General features: G+C 40.7%; 1 protein-coding gene across 3 annotated transcripts in view; it reads right to left on the minus strand.

Moving 5' to 3' along the window:
- The window catches only part of b4galt2 (UDP-Gal:betaGlcNAc beta 1,4- galactosyltransferase, polypeptide 2), an 81097-nt gene that overhangs the window by 52288 nt on the left and 10441 nt on the right, over window positions 1–18368 (minus strand). For all 3 annotated transcript variants that reach the window (XM_061797664.1, XM_061797662.1, XM_061797663.1), the window contains one exon: window positions 11769–12607. In XM_061797664.1, the coding sequence (XP_061653648.1) occupies window positions 11769–12102 (334 nt within the window). In that variant the 5' untranslated portion in view covers window positions 12103–12607. The remainder of the gene's footprint in view (window positions 1–11768; window positions 12608–18368) is intronic.

Below are 18368 nucleotides of genomic sequence, written 5' to 3' on the forward strand. Positions count from 1 at the left end.
CTGGTGGGTGTAGTTTGTAATGAGAATCTGTAGTGAGGTTTTTTGGGGTTTGTTATTTTTTTTGGGTGGGGGCGGGGGGAGCTTTGGTTGGTATACTTCGGTATTTTCCATGCTGAGCACTTCTGAGGTGGTAACACCCCAGCCAGTTGGCTTTTTCCACCCTAAATGGGCAACACAATGACCATTTTTTCCTAATGATTCTGCATCTGTCATGGCCAAAATCCTACATTATATACCCGTTTTAATGAACAATTATATCATAATTTACCAGAATTGGCTGGCTGGTGTTACCACAGGGTTTCTGTCGCTTATGCCTGCACTACATTTACTGATTATGTTAGAAGAAAAATGATTACATTATTAGCAAGTTAACTTGCAATCATGGTTAAAAGCAGTAATTTGGGGGGTTTGGGAGGTCTTTTTACAGAGCAGATGCTGGTATTACTCAAAATTGTGGAGATATTATTTTTTTTCATAAGCAAGCATTTATTTACAACCCCAATTCCAATGAAGTTGGGATGTTGTGTTAAACATAAATAAAAACAGAATACAATGATTTGCAAATCAAGTTCAACCTATATTTAATTGAATACACTACAAAGACAAGATATTTAATGTTCAAACTGATAAACTTGATTGTTTTTAGCAAATAATCATTAACTTGGAATTTTGTGGCTGCAACACGTTCCAAAAAAGCTGGGACAGGTGGCAAAAAAGACTGAGAAAGTTGAGGAATGCTCATCAAACACCTGTTTGGAACATCCCACAGGTGAACAGGCTAATTGGGAACAGGTGGGTGCCATGATTGGCTATAAAAGGAGCTTTCATCTCTTTGTGAACAAGTGCGTGAGAAAATAGTCGAACAGTTTAAGGACAATGTTCCTCAACGTACAATTGCAAGGAATTTAGGGATTTCATCATCTACGGTCCATAATATCATCAAAAGGTTCAGAGAATCTGGAGAAATCACTCCATGTAAGCGGCAAGGCCGAAAACCAACATTGAATGCCCGTGACCTTCGATTCCTCAGGCGGCACTGCATCAAAAACGGACATCAATGTGTAAAGGATATCACCACATGGGTTCAGGAACACGTCAGAAAACCAATGTCAGTCAATACAGTTTGGCGCTACATCCGTAAGTGCAACTTGAAACTCTACTATGCAAAGCAAAAGCCATTTATCAACAACGCCGCTGGCTTCTCTGGGCTCGGCCGAGCTCATCGAGATGGACTGATGAAAAGTGGAAAAGTGTTCTGTGGTCCCACGAGTCCACATTTCAAATTAGTTTTTGGAAATTGTGGACGTCGTGTCCTCCGGGCCAAAGAGGAAAAGAACCATCCGGACTGCGCTAACTGCTACGTCGGCCGCTGAAGCTGTGCAGTTTCCCACCAGCAGAGGCCACCTCAGGACCGTCGCTTTGCTGAGCAGCTGTTATATAAACGCCTTGCGATTGAGTTCAGGGTGTATGCCACCTCTCGCCCAAAGTCAGCTGGGATAGGATCCAACTCACCTGGGACCCTTATGAGGATAAGCAATATAGGATGGATGGATCGCCGGATGGACAGACAGATGGATAATGTAAACACAATATACAGGTATGGGAAGAAAAACTAAGTTCAACAGTTCTAGGATAAGCAAGCCTAGTTTGTTCTCAGTAACTGGCTGAAAGAGGGGAAAAAATCGACTAAGATGTATTGGACTAAACCAACTACACTTTTACATTATACTACTTCCCTGATGAAGCGACACATCCAGATGATGTACAGGAGATTAATGAAGGGGATTTGTTGGACTTTTCAGTAAGGTCGAAACACTCAAAAATCATCCGGTTTGCTTCAAAATCACACACTTAATATAAAAGCCAATAGAAGCTTAAACTTGCCGTGACTCAAAGGCTTGGAGAAGCTCTTTTGGGCTTTGTGGCTTCTAAATCAAGCATCCCGGCCTCATCTGACCCCTTAACCATCACCAGTGACCAAACGCGGAGCACGACTCTCAACATCGCCCAGCGAGCTAATTTGAGACTCAATGACATATAAAGGGACTGTCAAGCGACTGTGATCGGCGGGGGGACTCAGCAGGCCTGTAACGTGCCCCATAAAGTTAGAGAAATATTAGCCCCTGACACTAGCTTCACCAATCAAAACTCAGTGGACATGTCTATCATAAGAGGACACACGTAAAAGTCTCAAGGACCGACGTCTGAAACTGAACAGGAAGTCAGACATTTTAGTTTGAAGTAGCCATTTCAGGGAAAATTTCAGGGGTTTGGCATACTTTGAAGTACAAGGGAATTTGCTCAAGTGAACTCCAGTCGAAACCAAGTATCGACCTAGACAGATGGGAGACGTAAAATTACAAAACTTTTTTTTGCCTCCAGCATCTAATGTGGGCAGAGCATGGCATCCAAACTTGATGATCATTTTGCGGATGCACCAAGAGAAACATAGTCCGCGGGCGTTTTGTTCTTTGCAGTTTTAATTTCTTACAAAGTTTAGTTTCTTAAACTTAAGGTAAATTACATATCCAGTTAAATATAGAAAAGAAAAACAATTATTTAACCTAGACCTTTTCCCCATTATGAAGCAAATTTGAAGCATATGATTTCTCCTTGCCAATCACCAAAGATTTTCACTGAAAAGCAGTAATCAAGTATTTTATGTTTTTAGTTTACAAAAAAAAAAAACATTGCAAGCTGTATTGGGTTTCATCCATCCATCCATCCATCCATCAATTTTCTGAGCCGCTTCTCCTCACTCGGGTCGCGGGCGTGCTGGAGCCTATCCCAGCTATCATCGGGCAGGAGGCGGGGTATACCCTGAACTGGTTGCCAGCCAATCGCAGGGCACATACAAAGAACCAACCATTCGCACTCACATGCACACCTACAGACGGTGTACCATGCATGTTTTTGGGATGTGGGAGGAAACTAGAGTGCCCGTAGAAAACCCACGCAGGCACGGGGAGAACATGCAAACTCCTCACAGGCGGGGCCGGGGATTGAACCCGGGTCCTCAGCACTGTGAGGGAGTCGCTCTAACCAGTCGTCCACCGTCCCGCCTGTATTGGGTTTCATCAAACTATATAAAAATGTGGACTTCATTAAAAAAAATGTGTTTTTCTTTTAAACTTACTGTACTCTTTAACTGACTTGAGACAGGTTATTACTTTTTAGGTCCAGAAAAACCGACAGAGTGCATCAATATTTAACTTATATGATCAGTGGGGCATACCTCGAAGACACAAACTGGCAGCCTGCAGTAGCTCAGGGGGAGCAAGTTGAGTTGTTCGCTACATATTGATTTTTCATGGTGCACTGTGTGCGTGTGTGTGTATGTGAGAGAAAAAGAAGTCCATGCCTGCTACTATTGTGTGCTACTCTTGAGCTCTTGTACAATCTATTGTTCATTTGCAGTCCAAATTCCACATTAACTAGATTGGCACTTAAATTGAGAGGTGACCTCCACCAAGGCCGAACAATCTTAATTTAGGCCAGCCTAAAGTAATTTGGATCCGTCTTGATTAAATGTTAATTTAAAGCAACACATCACACCTTGAAAGCAAATCAAAACTATTGGGGTTTAAAAAAAAAAAAAAACGGTTTACAATAATCAACCAAACTGAGTTCAGAGCAAACCCAAAAGTGAATCAATTCATCCAACACATCAAATACAGCGAAAATTAATCAAATTCTTTGATTAGTACAGTGGGAATTGTGGAGTTACTAGTTTCGTGTTTGACAGCAAATCATCAAACGTCGCTACCATGGCCCGCCCACATAAATTTACAATTGCAATTTAGTGTCTAGCGCATGTGGTTTTAATTCGGTAGCAATCACACAAAACCAAAACGGAGGCCGTGTTTGAAGGACCCTAGCAAATGACCAAAATAACACTAAAGTGACCGCCTCAAACCAAAACGGCAGACTTCCTACATCTTTTCGTGCATGGCTTTTTGAGACTTTTTGTGGGTCAACACATGATTGACATGCCTACCAAATTTCGTGTTGCCAATTGAAACTGGCTTCAGGGGCTGAATTCTTTAAATATGCCGGTGGGCGCCAACTTAACTAGCTAAGCTTTGGGGTGTAATTCCAGTGAACCCCTCCCTACAAGTCCTATATTTTCACCATGATGAACACGTGTTCAGTTTTAAGGATGGAAATGCCCTCAAAATTAATAAATGGAGGACTTTATAAAATCAGAAAACAATGCAGGTATTTTTTACTTTTACTTGTTTTTTCTTTGGCTTTTAAAAGAAAATGCTTACTCAGAAGGGTATCAGTTCAGTGCCAATACAAAGTAGGGGTTGAATGACATGCATGTATAATGTCTTTAAGGTTTCACTGTAGTTTCTCCGACTGAGGAGCGTCAAAATCCACTGTGACTTTTTCAACTCACAATTAAAGAAACGTGTGGAAACCTCACAAATGTGTTCGTAAAATGAATTGTAAAAGATTAAATCCTCCATATAAAAGACGGCAATCTGCTAATCACTCTCGAACTAATTTCCCCGGAGTGCATATTTAGAGCACATTAGAAAGATGATATTTGACGCCGCGCCTCGCCTCTCCTCATTGCGCCTGAAATGACGCGAGTCCATGACTGGTTCCTGAGACGGTTGCTAATTTCATTCGCGGCAGATAAAGACGCCGCGGACAACAGCCAGCGGTTGTCTTCAAAATATCAAATAAACACAAACTGCGTTTTTATTTGTATAGCCACTGATAATCCTTTTAACTAATCCACATCCTATCGCTCACAATGCTAATCCGCCAGGCGTGACGGCCCACGTAAACACTGCGAACGGAGCCCTGGCGTGAATAATGACATTGTTTTGGTTCATTTGTTGGCGACAACTTAAGGCTTTCGCATGCTGGCGGGCTGATGCGTTAATTTTATTGTCGTACATGACCAGCGTGAGCCAATACACGTAAACCACAATCGCAGATAATCTTACATGTGCTGTGTTAACCCGGTGATGTTTTAGAGCAGCTGTGACCACATTTCTTAACCCAAAAACTCATTCAACCAGCCATTATATTTTTTGTTATTATATTATCAACCAGTTCAGGGTGTACCCCGCCTCCTGCCCGATGACAGCTGGGATAGGCTCCAGCACGCCCGCGACCCTAGTGAGGAGAAGCGGATCAGAAAATGAATGAATGAATGAATGAATGATTATTATCTTAACAGATATTACACGCTTTTTTTTTAAACAAATCCATTCTTACATAACATGAACAATACAAAACTTGAACAATCGCTGTATACTCATACAGAGCTGACTATACATTTATACAGTTTTCACAGTCATAATGGGAGGAAAGCCATAACTGCAATGTGGCTAAATTGTCAATTGGTGTGCAGCATTTATCACTCCCATTCACACTACCTCGTATGGACAATTTACCTTTTGATGAACCTGCTTGCTTTTGGAATGTGGGAGGAAACTACAGTACCCGAAGCAAACCCACAAACACGGCGGATCAGAGATTCAAACCCAGAACCTCAGAACTGTGAGGAAGACATGGTAATCACTTTTCACCGTGATGCCCGGCGGTGGTAGCACACAACAAGCTGGAGCATACACACAGTCACTGTTCTATTAGGATTGGGCAAAGCAAGGAAGTTTGCAACAGAAATAGAAAGAGAAGAAATAATTCATGCTAACTCTCCTTTGGGTAGAAAAATTATAGCGCAGCACCACAGAGAGAAGGAGAAGATTGTTTTCTGGCAAATTTATGGCAGCAATTACGGCATCAAGAAGAGGCCTTTTTACTGCTTCAAGTGATGGGTTGTTTCCACAATGTGGGGCTTAAAATGCCTTGTTTGAGTGGCCAAAAGCAGCTCATGTTATTTCTTGATGAACACGAAGATATAGCTTGAGGATAGCATTAGCAGCTAACATGAGTAGTTAACGGCCTGAACTTCTCTTCAAGAAGTGTTACAATAAAGCTAAAGAAGAAGAAGAAAGAAAAAGCTAAAACAGAAAAAATATGATGAGTTTTTATGAGATTTGCTGAGGTCTCAGTATAGCCCTGGATTTCAATGTCCCATGACATTTTTCAACCTTAACAAATAACTACCGTTGGTAACAAGTGACGCCATGTAGGAGCTAGCTTGTTGATGAGTAGCTAGATAGCACATCGAAGTGCTGTTACGGTCTGGTAAAAATGGCTACTAGCTAGCGGCTAGCTTGAGCAGGTAACGTGAGCATTTTGCAGCCTGGACTTCAATGTCTCTTCAATAAGAGTCCTAAAAGTCAACAAACAAGCTAAACCCAGAGTTCCAGCTTTGAGGAGGAGCGCTAATGAGTTTTTCTGAGAAACTCTACCTTTGATGACAATTTGATTTTGTGTGCATGAGGGGCTAACTTGCTAGCAGCTAATGTTAGCTGTTAAAGATCTGGACTTGCCCCACCCTTAATTCCTAATGAGCTGCCCTTACACTTTGTTCATTGCCAAGCCGTTTCTAAAGCGCAATGGCATCCTTTAACACCGGTGCGAACTGGGCCTTAACCCACGTAGATGTTCTAACTTAACAAGCAAGTGGAGCAGACAGCGCGTGGGTGCTCTGTATAAAAGTAAAACCTCGGCGGGCAGCTCCATGAGCCGACACGACAAAAGGGTTGCTACTCTTAACGATGAAAAGGCGGCTAAAGGCTACCTTTTTTTTTTTTTTTTTTAGCACTAATTTAAAAAGTTAATTGGCTGGGTGACAGCAGGATATAAGGCAGCACGACAGGGGGGGTGGGGGTGGGGGTGGGGGGGCAACGGAGGAACCCTCGCCTGGCAGCTTTTTAAAGCACAGTGCCGCTCGCTGCACAGAGGCATGCTGGGAGAGGAAAGGCTACAGGAGGTGCAGGAAGGAGATATAGTGAGGGTTAACTAGAATCTCAACTTTATGGGTTTGAAAAGAGCTTATATAAGCATTTGTAACGTTACAATGAAATTTGTGTTTTGATAACGACAGCATCAAACTTAACGTGTCATTTGATAAGGAGGCTCAAGATTATGCTGTTCTTCCAATACACTCGGAGACAGATAAGCTAATTAGGTTTGACATTTGTATGTGTGCGTCTGTGTGCATAATTGAGATTGATAAGGAATGATACAAAGAAAGCAAATTTACATAATATTGCCCGCACACTAAGTTTCTCTGTCCATGATTTGACAGCTAGGCAAATATCTGCCACTTTCGAATGACATTCGGGCTTCAGAGACGCATTATCATGTCAAAGCCAAAAGCTAAGCAAAGCTGCAGTGCAGAGCTGATATCTGAGCGCATATTTACTCTACGCTAGCAAAAACAGCAGCATCCACTGAGGCTTGTATACAGTATCTCAGATGAATGAAAGTGTGTCCAAACGTATTAATCAAAGGACATAACTCTTAATTACAGTGATTCCTTAAAAACCCTCCAATACCTTGTCCAAAATACTCACCACTTTCGTCACCCGCTTAATATATATATATATATATATATATATATATATATATATATATATATATATATATATATATATATAACAGATTATTTTCCCACCAAGAAAGAAAAAAAAAACAGATAAACTGCAACTACCGAATAGACACTTGTTTACATGAAGTAAATTAAAGAGCTTTATTAAGACAGCTGGGAACTGCTTATTTAATTGTAAAAATAAAAAGGATTTCTTTCAAGAGCTAATTGCGGAGTGTATTTGAACACTTTTACTAATCAAAACAGCAGCACATACTGGCATGAAAGCAGTCTCACAGGTCAATTTAAGTGTGATGTCTAAATGGGATTAGATGTGGTGGGGCGGTCGGTGCATAATATTGTGTGTGCCATTTCCATTAGGGATGCACCGATACTGGTATCGGTATCAATGCCGATACTGTACGTCTGTACAGTATTAATAAAAGGGCACCAATACTACACACTAATACCACTTCACCAGCATGATATACCTTCTGGGCAGGAGTCATGTCAGTCGTGTTGGGATACTTTAACAATAAAGCATCACTTCAGTTGTTCTTTCACAATTTCATTTTATAACTTCTCAAGAACCAGTTTTGTATTTCAATCGCTTTATTTTGTACGTAACACACAGAGGTAAGATGGCATCTATATTCCTACTTGTTTATATCTACCAGACTCCACATTATTTCTTTGTCTCTTATTTCTTCTTTGCCTCTTATTTAGTTACTCATTTTACATAGCGCTCCCTAGTGTTCAGACGGAGACACCACATACTCTAACTGAAATGCTTTGTGTTACAAGCCACATTACAGGTGAAATGTGTGGAAAGACTGTTAGAAAAACATGCAGTTGGATGTTGTAATGTCAGTAATGACAAGACGTTACTCTAAATTTCACTCAAATTTGTGCAATTTTTAAGAAAGCTTTGTGTTTTTGAACATTATTTGGTTACAATAAAACACATTTTCATCACAACTGTGAGACGTAATGGCCTTATAAAGTATCCGTACACAGTATAGGCTTGTATGCAAATGTTCTTGTACTCATACATGGTTTCAAAAAAGGTGCTACCGGCGGATACCTAATTTCCATCCATAATAATAGTCATTTCTATGTTGCTTTAAACTCTGCTTTTCCTGAAATACTTACAATATTGTGTGTTATTATTCAAAAATGAGTCACCCCATGTAGGAAACAAACACCTGGAAATATGGCGCAAACGTCTGTATTTTTCCCACTTGTTCATTCACAAGACTTTATTGCCAAAGTTTCAAAAGCTGATTTGCACACTCATGCTCACTTGCACCCACCACGCAGAAAACACACGTTTACACACAGACACACACACACAGAGGCAGAAACACACACACTTGGCTGCAGGAGAACACCAGCTGACAGGTGCTGCTTCCATGAGTGGCTTGCATCCACCCATTATGTAGTGTGTGTGTGTGCCTGAATGTGTGTGTGCAGTGTGTGTGTATGGCCCCCTGAGTCCCAACCAGCCCACCCCCTCACCTCTCCACCTGCACTTCCTTCCTCTTCTCTCCCACCGTCTATGACTTTTCCACCATCCTTCCAAAAAAACAAACCCTCTCTCTCATCATCTCACACAGTACGAAGACCGAGATGAGCTGCAAGAGCACACCTGGGCCTGCCATGAATACCAACATATCTCGAGTCCCTGGCAGCCCAAACAGTTAGGGAGTGCCGAGCCCTCTTCAGCTGACGGCTTATCCTTCTCAGCACGGGTCGCGAAGCGCACGAGCAATTAGTTGAGAAAGCAAAGAGGATTCTGAAGCTCATTAACACCTATAGTATAGTTTGCAAGAAAGCAAAGTGCACGCGTATTATCAGATTTTTTAAAAAGAGCAACATGCAAAACATGTTTTCCATTTGCTTAACAATAGTCCAAGATTTTTTTAAATATATTTTTTCTTTTAAAATAGATGTTTATTATGGAGCTACGACTTGACATTCTTATGCAATTAAGTCATGTTTTTGTTGGTTTTAATTGGCTACTTGTGTCTTAATCATATCAGATACATTTCTTTTTTCTCTATTTAACCAACTTAAAATTAAATAAACTACCTTCAAAAGGCACTATCAATGTATAGGTTATTTATTAAGCTTGGTCATCCAAACAATAACAAAATAAGCCTGAATGACACACTGTAGCTTGACAAATTTAACAGGGATATGACTTATTTAGCGTGTTTCGCCAACCATTCAACAAACCTCACAATCAGGGCCAACTAGCTTTCTGCATATTTATATCAACATTATCAGAAAACATTAAATCATCAAGTTTTTTTCGCACAATCAACTGGCAGTGCTAAGTAGCTACAGGAGCTAGTCTACGCTCCAAGTTGCCCATCTTCCACGCCATCGAAAAAGCTGAACAACAGCTGCTATTTTTTACCTTAATGCCCAATAAAAAACTGCAAAATGCCGGTTGTGTCGAAAGTAGATGGAACGCACGGATTAGCTGTGTTCATTCCAAACACAAGGAACTGTAACTGACATGCCTTTTTCATTTTTTGGCGTGCTTATTGGCATCCATCCACTGAAGCTGATAGAATCGTTTGGCGTAACCCGGGCACTAACGTTAGCGAACCACTGACCGTTGATCTCGGCCAAATTAATGGGTTAAAACACCTGTGAGGCGCAGTGATATGTGAAGTTAAAAGTCTGAATGCTCTTCTACTGTATAACATCACTTGTGGAATGAGTCTTGTCCATTCAAATTTCTTGGTCGGAACTCAATGAAACAAAACAATACATTCTAAATAACATTCTAAAATGAAAAATAAACATTGTGACATGTTAAACACACTGTACGACTTTGACCAGAGCCAGAGGATATTGACGACGATTTCAAAATCATCAGGGTTCTTGCCCGAATCGTATGATAATAGGCTAGGTGACAAGGAACCTGTTCCTCTCACTCACAGCGGCAGTTATGAGTGATCACTAGTATGAACTTACCTGAAGACAATCGTCCTTCAAAACCAATATGACTCTTGTTTTGAAAAAGAACGATTAGTCCGTGGTGGAGAACTGTAACCAGTAGTGCACCGAGGGTTCGAGAATGCAAAAGTATCTTGATTACAGTGTCACAATCAATGTATTGAACCTTGAGTCACATGTTTGCAGAAATATATGTTTACTGCGCAAACGTCTGCATCAACGCGGCGGGCTGTAGGAACACGCTTGCCGGATGCGGACGTGGCGGCAAAAGAAAAGAGCAGCAGGTGATGTCTGGCGAGGTAAGCCATGCCTTTCACGGCCCCCCGCCGGTTGTCTGATGCGCGCCGCTTACAAAAAAGAAAAGAACCCTATCCGCGCTGCTCACAGAAAACACACCCCTGGCGTCTTTTGATACCAATGTCAAGTATGAAAGAAAACCAGCTAAATCCAGAGTAAACATAATCAAACATTTTTTGATTCCACATGCTGCTCATGTTGCTATCATCAATGAAAACACTATTTTTGGCAAGCGTATTTTTTATGCTGCTGTGATGTCTCGCTGCGAGTACGAAACAGCACTACGCTTGATATCAAATCCAGTTTATGTTGCGGGCCGGCCAGAAAAACTACACTTGCTAATTGGAAAAAGACTGGAAGGGCTTATGTATTTCCAAAATCTAAAAAAAAAAAGGGAACAAAAGGACCTTGCAGCTTAAAAGGGAGAAGAAATTAAGGTGTCTCCACTTGGCTGTTCATAACTCTAATCAACTCTTCACAAGTGGAAATGATAAATCCCTGCCAGAACACTTCCATTTTTTATAAGCACATGGATCCTGGTGAACCTCCTCAAATTTCACTCAGTAGCGCCCCCTGGAAAGCTACAAAAAATTTGCCGCTGACACTAAAATGGTTGGACATGTCTGTCATAACAGGACACACGAAAAGGTTTTTTTAGCACCCATGCCCAAAATTGAACATGAAGTGGGCCATACTTATTTGAAGCCACCATTTTGGGCAAATTCCACATTGCACATTTTTTGGGTTGTAAATATTATTTTCAAAAAGATTAAATGTGGTTAAAGTGTGTGGGAGGGGTAAAACCAGCTGTTTTTCTTTTTTTATATGGTCTCTATATTGCAGATTTTCACCTATTGCGGATGAGTTTGGAACTCCATGCAATTTGGAATTACTGTTGACTCCTATTGTAGTTGATATTGACAATATATTTTCCAAAAACGAAAAAAAAAAAAAGACCTTTTGGAGTACAATTAAGAAACTGCAAACAATGCTTGGTCAGCTGACAAGGTGTAGGGAATTCTTGGAGAGGTGGACTCACCGAGGCCGGGGGGGTTCTCAGGACACGGCGGCAGGGGCTTGGGCGAAGGCGTCCGATTGGCACGGGGCTGTGCGGTGGGCCCCGCCTGCTCACCTGTGGCCAGGTAGCTAGCCACGGTGGCGTTGGCCCTGGATATGTTGTAGAAGTAAAAATGATGTCCACTGGCGTTGTTCCGGGAGCCGTTGCGTCCGTTGTTGAAGCGGCTGAAGATGTCGAAGCGCTGCGAGTAGACGTCGAAGTAGAGGATCATCATGATGAGGAAGTGGAGCAGGCAGAGCAACAGGACGCCCTTGCAGATGCGCTCCAGAGTTCGGCCCAACATCAGCCGGGTCATGGCCGAGGACGACGAGTGGGGGGCGACCACCGGCCACGACGAGGATGGCGTGGCGCGGCTGCAATCATGCGCTCATCGCGATGGCGCCGTGATCGATATCCCAATGTACTGGATAGAATTCTAAAGTACATCCAGTTCACCACTAACACTTACGTATTTGCATTGGTCATGGGATCTCTGGGGTCGACAGAGGGGCTCCAATGAAAGCCAAGAGCTGCCAGTTTGGTGGCAAACTGACGCCTCCCTGCATGACCGCGGATCTAAAACAACTTGATCGGCATTGATCCCAGACAGACCTTAACCCAGAGAGCGCTCGGCCAACGATGATGAGCTCAGATATAAGGCAATGTGATATGTGTTCATGCTCTTCCGGCAGCTGGTGGCCATTCAGATAATCGAAAACATTGTCACAAAATCCCGCCAACAAGTCATCCCGTTGGTGACTGATGCTGTCTGGGATCTTGGCGATGTAGATGGTAGATGGATGGATGGTAGTCTCAGGCACCTAAACGGGGAGAGAAAAAAATGCCATGAAGTCGAATTAAACTAGAATAGAATCTCACTTGTTAATGCACATCAGTCAGACTGAGACAATTAACATGAGGACCTCCTGTATTTACTTGGAAAAGCAGGATGAAAACGGACCACTGCAGCAAAATTGAGATTGTGGAGCATAATACTGTACCTCAGCGTCCAGAGCTAAGGGTGTGTGGCAATATTTCCCATGTTACCGAAATAAAGATTCAGCTCAGTTCTCACTCAGTGGCAGTGTCTTATACGTGCCCTGTGACTGACTGGCGAACAGTCCACCTTTTGCCAAAAGTCAGCTGGGATAGGCAACAGCTCCCCGTGACCCTGAGCAGGATCAAAATAGATTCCTGTATCCTTTATCCGGATCCTCACCAAAACTAAATTGGTTGTTCCTTCTAAGTTCCAAGTTCAGTTTTTGGGGACATTCTGCTACCTGTATGTGTCCTGCTATTTACCGTGTTCTGTATCAAAATAATTGAAATAAAGCTTAGAAATATATTATTTTCATTTAAGCGGCCAATCCTGTTATAAATCGGATCCGTTTTGTCATTTAAATACATGGACCTAATTAAAATCAGTGCTATGGTATTGGTAAAAGCAATTATAAAAGTGAAAAACCTTTCCCCAACCGTCCTCCTCCACATCTAAAATCTAATTTGCCACACAAAGCCCGTCTTCACTTCCCATTCATTACTCTTTTAGCTATTCTACTTACAGACACAAAAAGGTCAGTGGAACTGATTCCTCCTCGACAAAAAGAGGATGAGAACAATGGTATCCCCGCAGTTATTGTTGTTTTTGAGGACTGGAAGCCGTCCGTGTAAGGTAAAAAATGAGCTTGTCTGATTTTCCAAATTCCACACTGCTGACTTGTTTGTCTCTCAGCAGGAGAAACTTCTTCATTAAAAACATGGTGGAGAAATGAGACCATTAAATGTACTACAGTGAAAACAACTTCTTCAGAGGTCCTAGTGATGAAGCGGTCCGTGCGTGTGTCATCATTCATTGCAGAGAAGTGCTACTAGAGATGCAACACACATTAGGTACACTTACGCAATCTAATTGAGATCCAATGCAAAAAAACTGTGATTCAAGCTGAATACAAAAAAAGACGGAGAAAATATAAAAACAAGACTAATTATCCCACGGGGCTTGCAATTCTTTTTTAAGTCAGTCAAGTGCTTGAATTTTTTATTAACTGCATTACAGCGTAAACTAACTCCTTCACAAATTTGACGAAATATTTCTCTTGTAAAATGTAAAATGACTTACTTACTTATTACCTTTAATTCTCCTCTCAATATATGTTCCTTCAGATAATTTATAAATAATATAAGAATTATTATTGGCACATAAAGAACAAAAATAAATCCAAATATTTAAGCTCCTTTAAATCTATTAAATATAATGCATAAATATACAGTATCTGAAATACATAATAATTTGAGTTCCATTAATCCTCCCAAAGCCTTTATGTTCCTTTAAATAATTAAAAGAATCATGGAATTTAATGTAAATAGCAATAAATAAATAATAATAATTCAATAATTATTATAATTGTAATTTGTTCCTTTACCTCTCCCTCACCTTTTATGCTTTTTTAAATAATTTATATGAATAAAATTCCATAACTATAATGATGATGAAAAAAGAATATATTATAAATATATAATAATACAAAACATTTAGGTTCCTTTAATTATCCATTGGATTTTATGTTCCTTGAAATATTATATCAAACTCTATAATGTCAAAACAAAAAAAGAATAAAAAGAATTTATGTTCCTTTAAATCTCCCTTGGCTCTTATTTCAATATTGTACAATGTGTTCAAAACAATTACAATTTGTAGTATTTTCCACAATTATGGAAGGTTGAAAATTAAACTTTAAAAACACCTTGACTTTGCCCTACAAACACGAGAAACCAGCTCTCAGAGGTGGATGCGCTGCGGTTTCATAACCACAGTAAAAAAAATAAAAAAAAACAATGTTAAACGACCACTGTCAAAATTTGCAATATTATCTTTATCAATATACAGCGCTAGTAGACTGTGCAGGAGGAGAATTTAATGTTTCGCCCAAACAAAGTTGAATCCTCATTGCGTAAAACGTGGCCAGCCATGCAAGTGGCAAAGAAAGCATAATAATAAGATCTCGCAGATAAGGTGGAATGACTCAGAAGATACTATTGCAGATAGAAAACCTATCACTGATGTGCTGTTGTTCCCCCCCCCCAGCACCTTATATTTGTTGCCATTTCGGTTTATTCCTTACATGAGCTGCATTATAAACCTGTTATTAAACCCACTAAAAGGTCAGCGGAGAATTACAAGGAGTGAATTCTCGAGTTACTTGTACTTTTTGTACTCTTGTTTTCATCTTGAGAGTCATCTAAAATTGAGAGTAGACATTCAGTCAGTCCTATTTATAGATTCATACATTTCATAGTTGTTCGAACATCCGCCTTGCAGTTCTGAGGTTCTGAGTTCGAATCTTTTCAAGCCTTCCTGTGTGACGTTTGCATGTCTTGCCATAACCTTGGAACCCCCCCAACCCCCCAAAAAATATATATCATAATTCACCTCCTAACACTCACATTTTGTTCTTTAACTTCACCTTTGAGGAAATATGGTGCCCGTCCATCACTAACAATTTTTTGACGATTCAAAGCATTCACACAATAACTTCATAATGCGATAGTAACGCTACAGTATATTGTTTGAAAGCGGTGCAGGAAATGTACTCTGTCAAATTTAGAGTGACTGAAAGTAATGTGGGTTTAAAAGTAGAGTAAAGGATCTTATAATGGACTGCCTGTGAGTCAAATTATCCAAAGGGTCCATTTCTCGGAATAAAAGGTCTTTTTTCTCCACTGCGTAGACTTTTTAATGAAACTCCAAGGTATTACCATATACATCCATATGGAAATGAACCTTGAGGCAGAAGGCATCCAGTAGCCGAATGCAAAACGCATTTACATTGGAAATCAAATTGCTTCGACCGTTCGGTTACCTTGTTTAGCCACTTGAGAGAATTAAAATATTGTTAGCCCAATATAGCATAATTGTCTTTGTCATTTTGAACTTATTGTCAACATACCAATGAAAAATCTGCAAAGAAAAAAAATGTTTGGTTTTGGGTAGATTCTCAGTCATCCATGTCATAGTAACCTGCAAAGTTGTCGTTTGTTGAGTTTGTTTTCCCCAAATACGCCAAAACCACTGAGGCAATTATGCTAAAATATTCGGAAGAGTCCTCAGCATGATTCCGGGCAGCTGTACAAACACTACAATTATAAAGACATTATTAAATGAACACCTTTCTACCAGCGTCAATCTAAAGTGAGCATAATTATCGCTGATTTTGTGATACAGCAGTTGTATTGGACCTTGTTATATCTACCAAATTAAGTGCATTCGCCACATTATGCTCCCAAAGTGTTGAATTTTAATGTCAAAAAAGAAATTTAAGTTGAAGAAGCAAATATGAAGCTTTGTGTTTTTTTTTTGTTTTTTTGTTTTTTTTTTAACTGCACAGTTACGAATACATGTAGGAATAAAGATGGGCTCTCGAGTGTTTAACTTTATCGCCTTTTACGCAGCCGCGGAATTTACATTTAAATAACTCGGCCGGGCTCCGTTGTGACGTTGCCGCTGACACAATTACGGCGGCGACTCGCTCGACGGCTTGTATCCTCTAAAACTTAAGTGCAATGTCATGTCGAGGAAGAGATGTGTCGCAGCAGAACTCGGAAGGCGAAAATAATTTAGAGATGGGGCACGTATACTGTATATACTCTGGAAATCTGTGTGCGTGTGTAGGTGTGTATGCGTGTGCGAATAAAATCAGTGGAGTGCAGTCGCTCGGGTCGAGGCTTTAAATTGGAGAGTTTAATTCAAGTTGAAGGAGCGTCGGAAGGGAAATGTTTCACGCAGTTCTCTCATCATTTCTGCTCCTGTCACGTAAATGTAATAGATGCCTCACGCGCAGCTGCGATATTTTATCCCAAGCCAAAACACGCGTACGCGCACACGCACGCACGCGAATGTGATCACCAGTGCAAAAAAAAATAAAGAAATAAGATAAAGAGCTGGAACGACACGTCTTACTAATTAGTTATGTAATGGGATTTTTTCACATGGTATGTCAATTTACCTTTTGGCTATCATGTCAAAGGCAAAAGGTAAGCAGAGCTGCAGCATTAGCATAGATTAGCGCTAGCTTCGGATAGCAAGCTCATACCTAAATATTTGGCGAAGATGTCGACACGAAGGCGTGTTGTGCAAGTTGTGCATTGCGATGTGTCCGCTGCATGCGCCACTTACACGGATTAGCTGCTCAAATTGACAATGGTAATGCGGCGGCTCGGTGATGAAGCGCTGCCTCCAAGGATGAAAATGAAACCGTTACTGTCTTTGTGGGCACTCACGTTTTTCTTCACATTGGCAATAGCCGCTCGCCTCGCGGCAACCCCGCTATTGCAGAGCCTGGTTGTCATGGCAACGAAAGCTGTTCTTTGACACGGCACCACTTAAACAGTCGTTCAACAAGGCTAGAAAAAATACTGTAACGTGTGCTGTAATTCCTGATATTTGGGGCATTTTGACAAAAGCATGTCACGGGCATGTTATGAGGACATCCGGCAACTGTTTTAAGTTTAGAAAAAAAAATGCGCAATTGGTATCCTTTAAAGACATTTTTTGTTTAATACATACATATCATCCAATAACACAAAGAACGATTATAATAAGAATGAAACTGGAACTCGTCATAGAAAAACCGCAACCCAACCCAATATTATTATTACTATTTATGATGCGATACGATATATTTTTTAATCTGAGTTTCCTTTTTTATCTGAATAACTTTAAACTGGAAATACATGGCTGATACTGTGAGTTTGTACTCATGCCTCTACTCACAAAAATGCTCCGATGCCACTACACCGACACCACTTCACCAGGCTGACATATACCGAGATAAATTAGGGTAAACACGGATGACAACCCTTTGAGCCGACTGCAAATTACACTCTGCAAAATGAATAATGAACTAAATGCGGCTGCGGGTCATCCGGCAAGCGACATTTTCGAGCCAATTCGGCTCCGGCTGAACCAGCTGCGCTCCCGTCACGACACCGCGCAACCCGTCGCCCGCCTGACCCTGACCTCCTACGACCCGGAGGTCCCGGAGGCTACCTGGATGATCCTGCCAGTAGCATATCTATATAATCTCAATGATTAAGCCACGCACGTATGCGTACACACTGACCTGTACAGTGACACTTCTAATTACTCATTAAATCAATGGTTGGACAATTCTAGAGCTAATACATAACATGCTTCATAAAAAAAGACACTGCCCCTTACTTTTTTAAAACAGGGTCCAGAGCAAAGAGAAGTGAAGGTGTGTATCACTTCGGTTGTCCTACTAATTTCATTTAAGAACTAAAATGCCTTGTGTTACAGCTTCCCTAACCGCAACGTAAACTACCAGGAATGTACAGATTATTTATTACACTGTACATGTACAGTGCTCCGCAAAAATGAGAAAATTCTGCTTTTTCCATTTTTTTTAATTTTTTTTTTATATATAAAATGTTTGTTTTGCTGGACATTCATTGGCATGTACTCATTTGTAAAACATGATATAAACTCATTTCAAGACAAATCACATTACTTCCAGAGAAATGTCATCTGAGGACCCACATTTGAGTATTTTGTAGTATATCGTG

This window comes from Phyllopteryx taeniolatus, chromosome 14 (assembly GCF_024500385.1).
Source record: "Phyllopteryx taeniolatus isolate TA_2022b chromosome 14, UOR_Ptae_1.2, whole genome shotgun sequence".
Classification (NCBI taxonomy): Eukaryota; Metazoa; Chordata; class Actinopteri; order Syngnathiformes; family Syngnathidae; genus Phyllopteryx; species Phyllopteryx taeniolatus.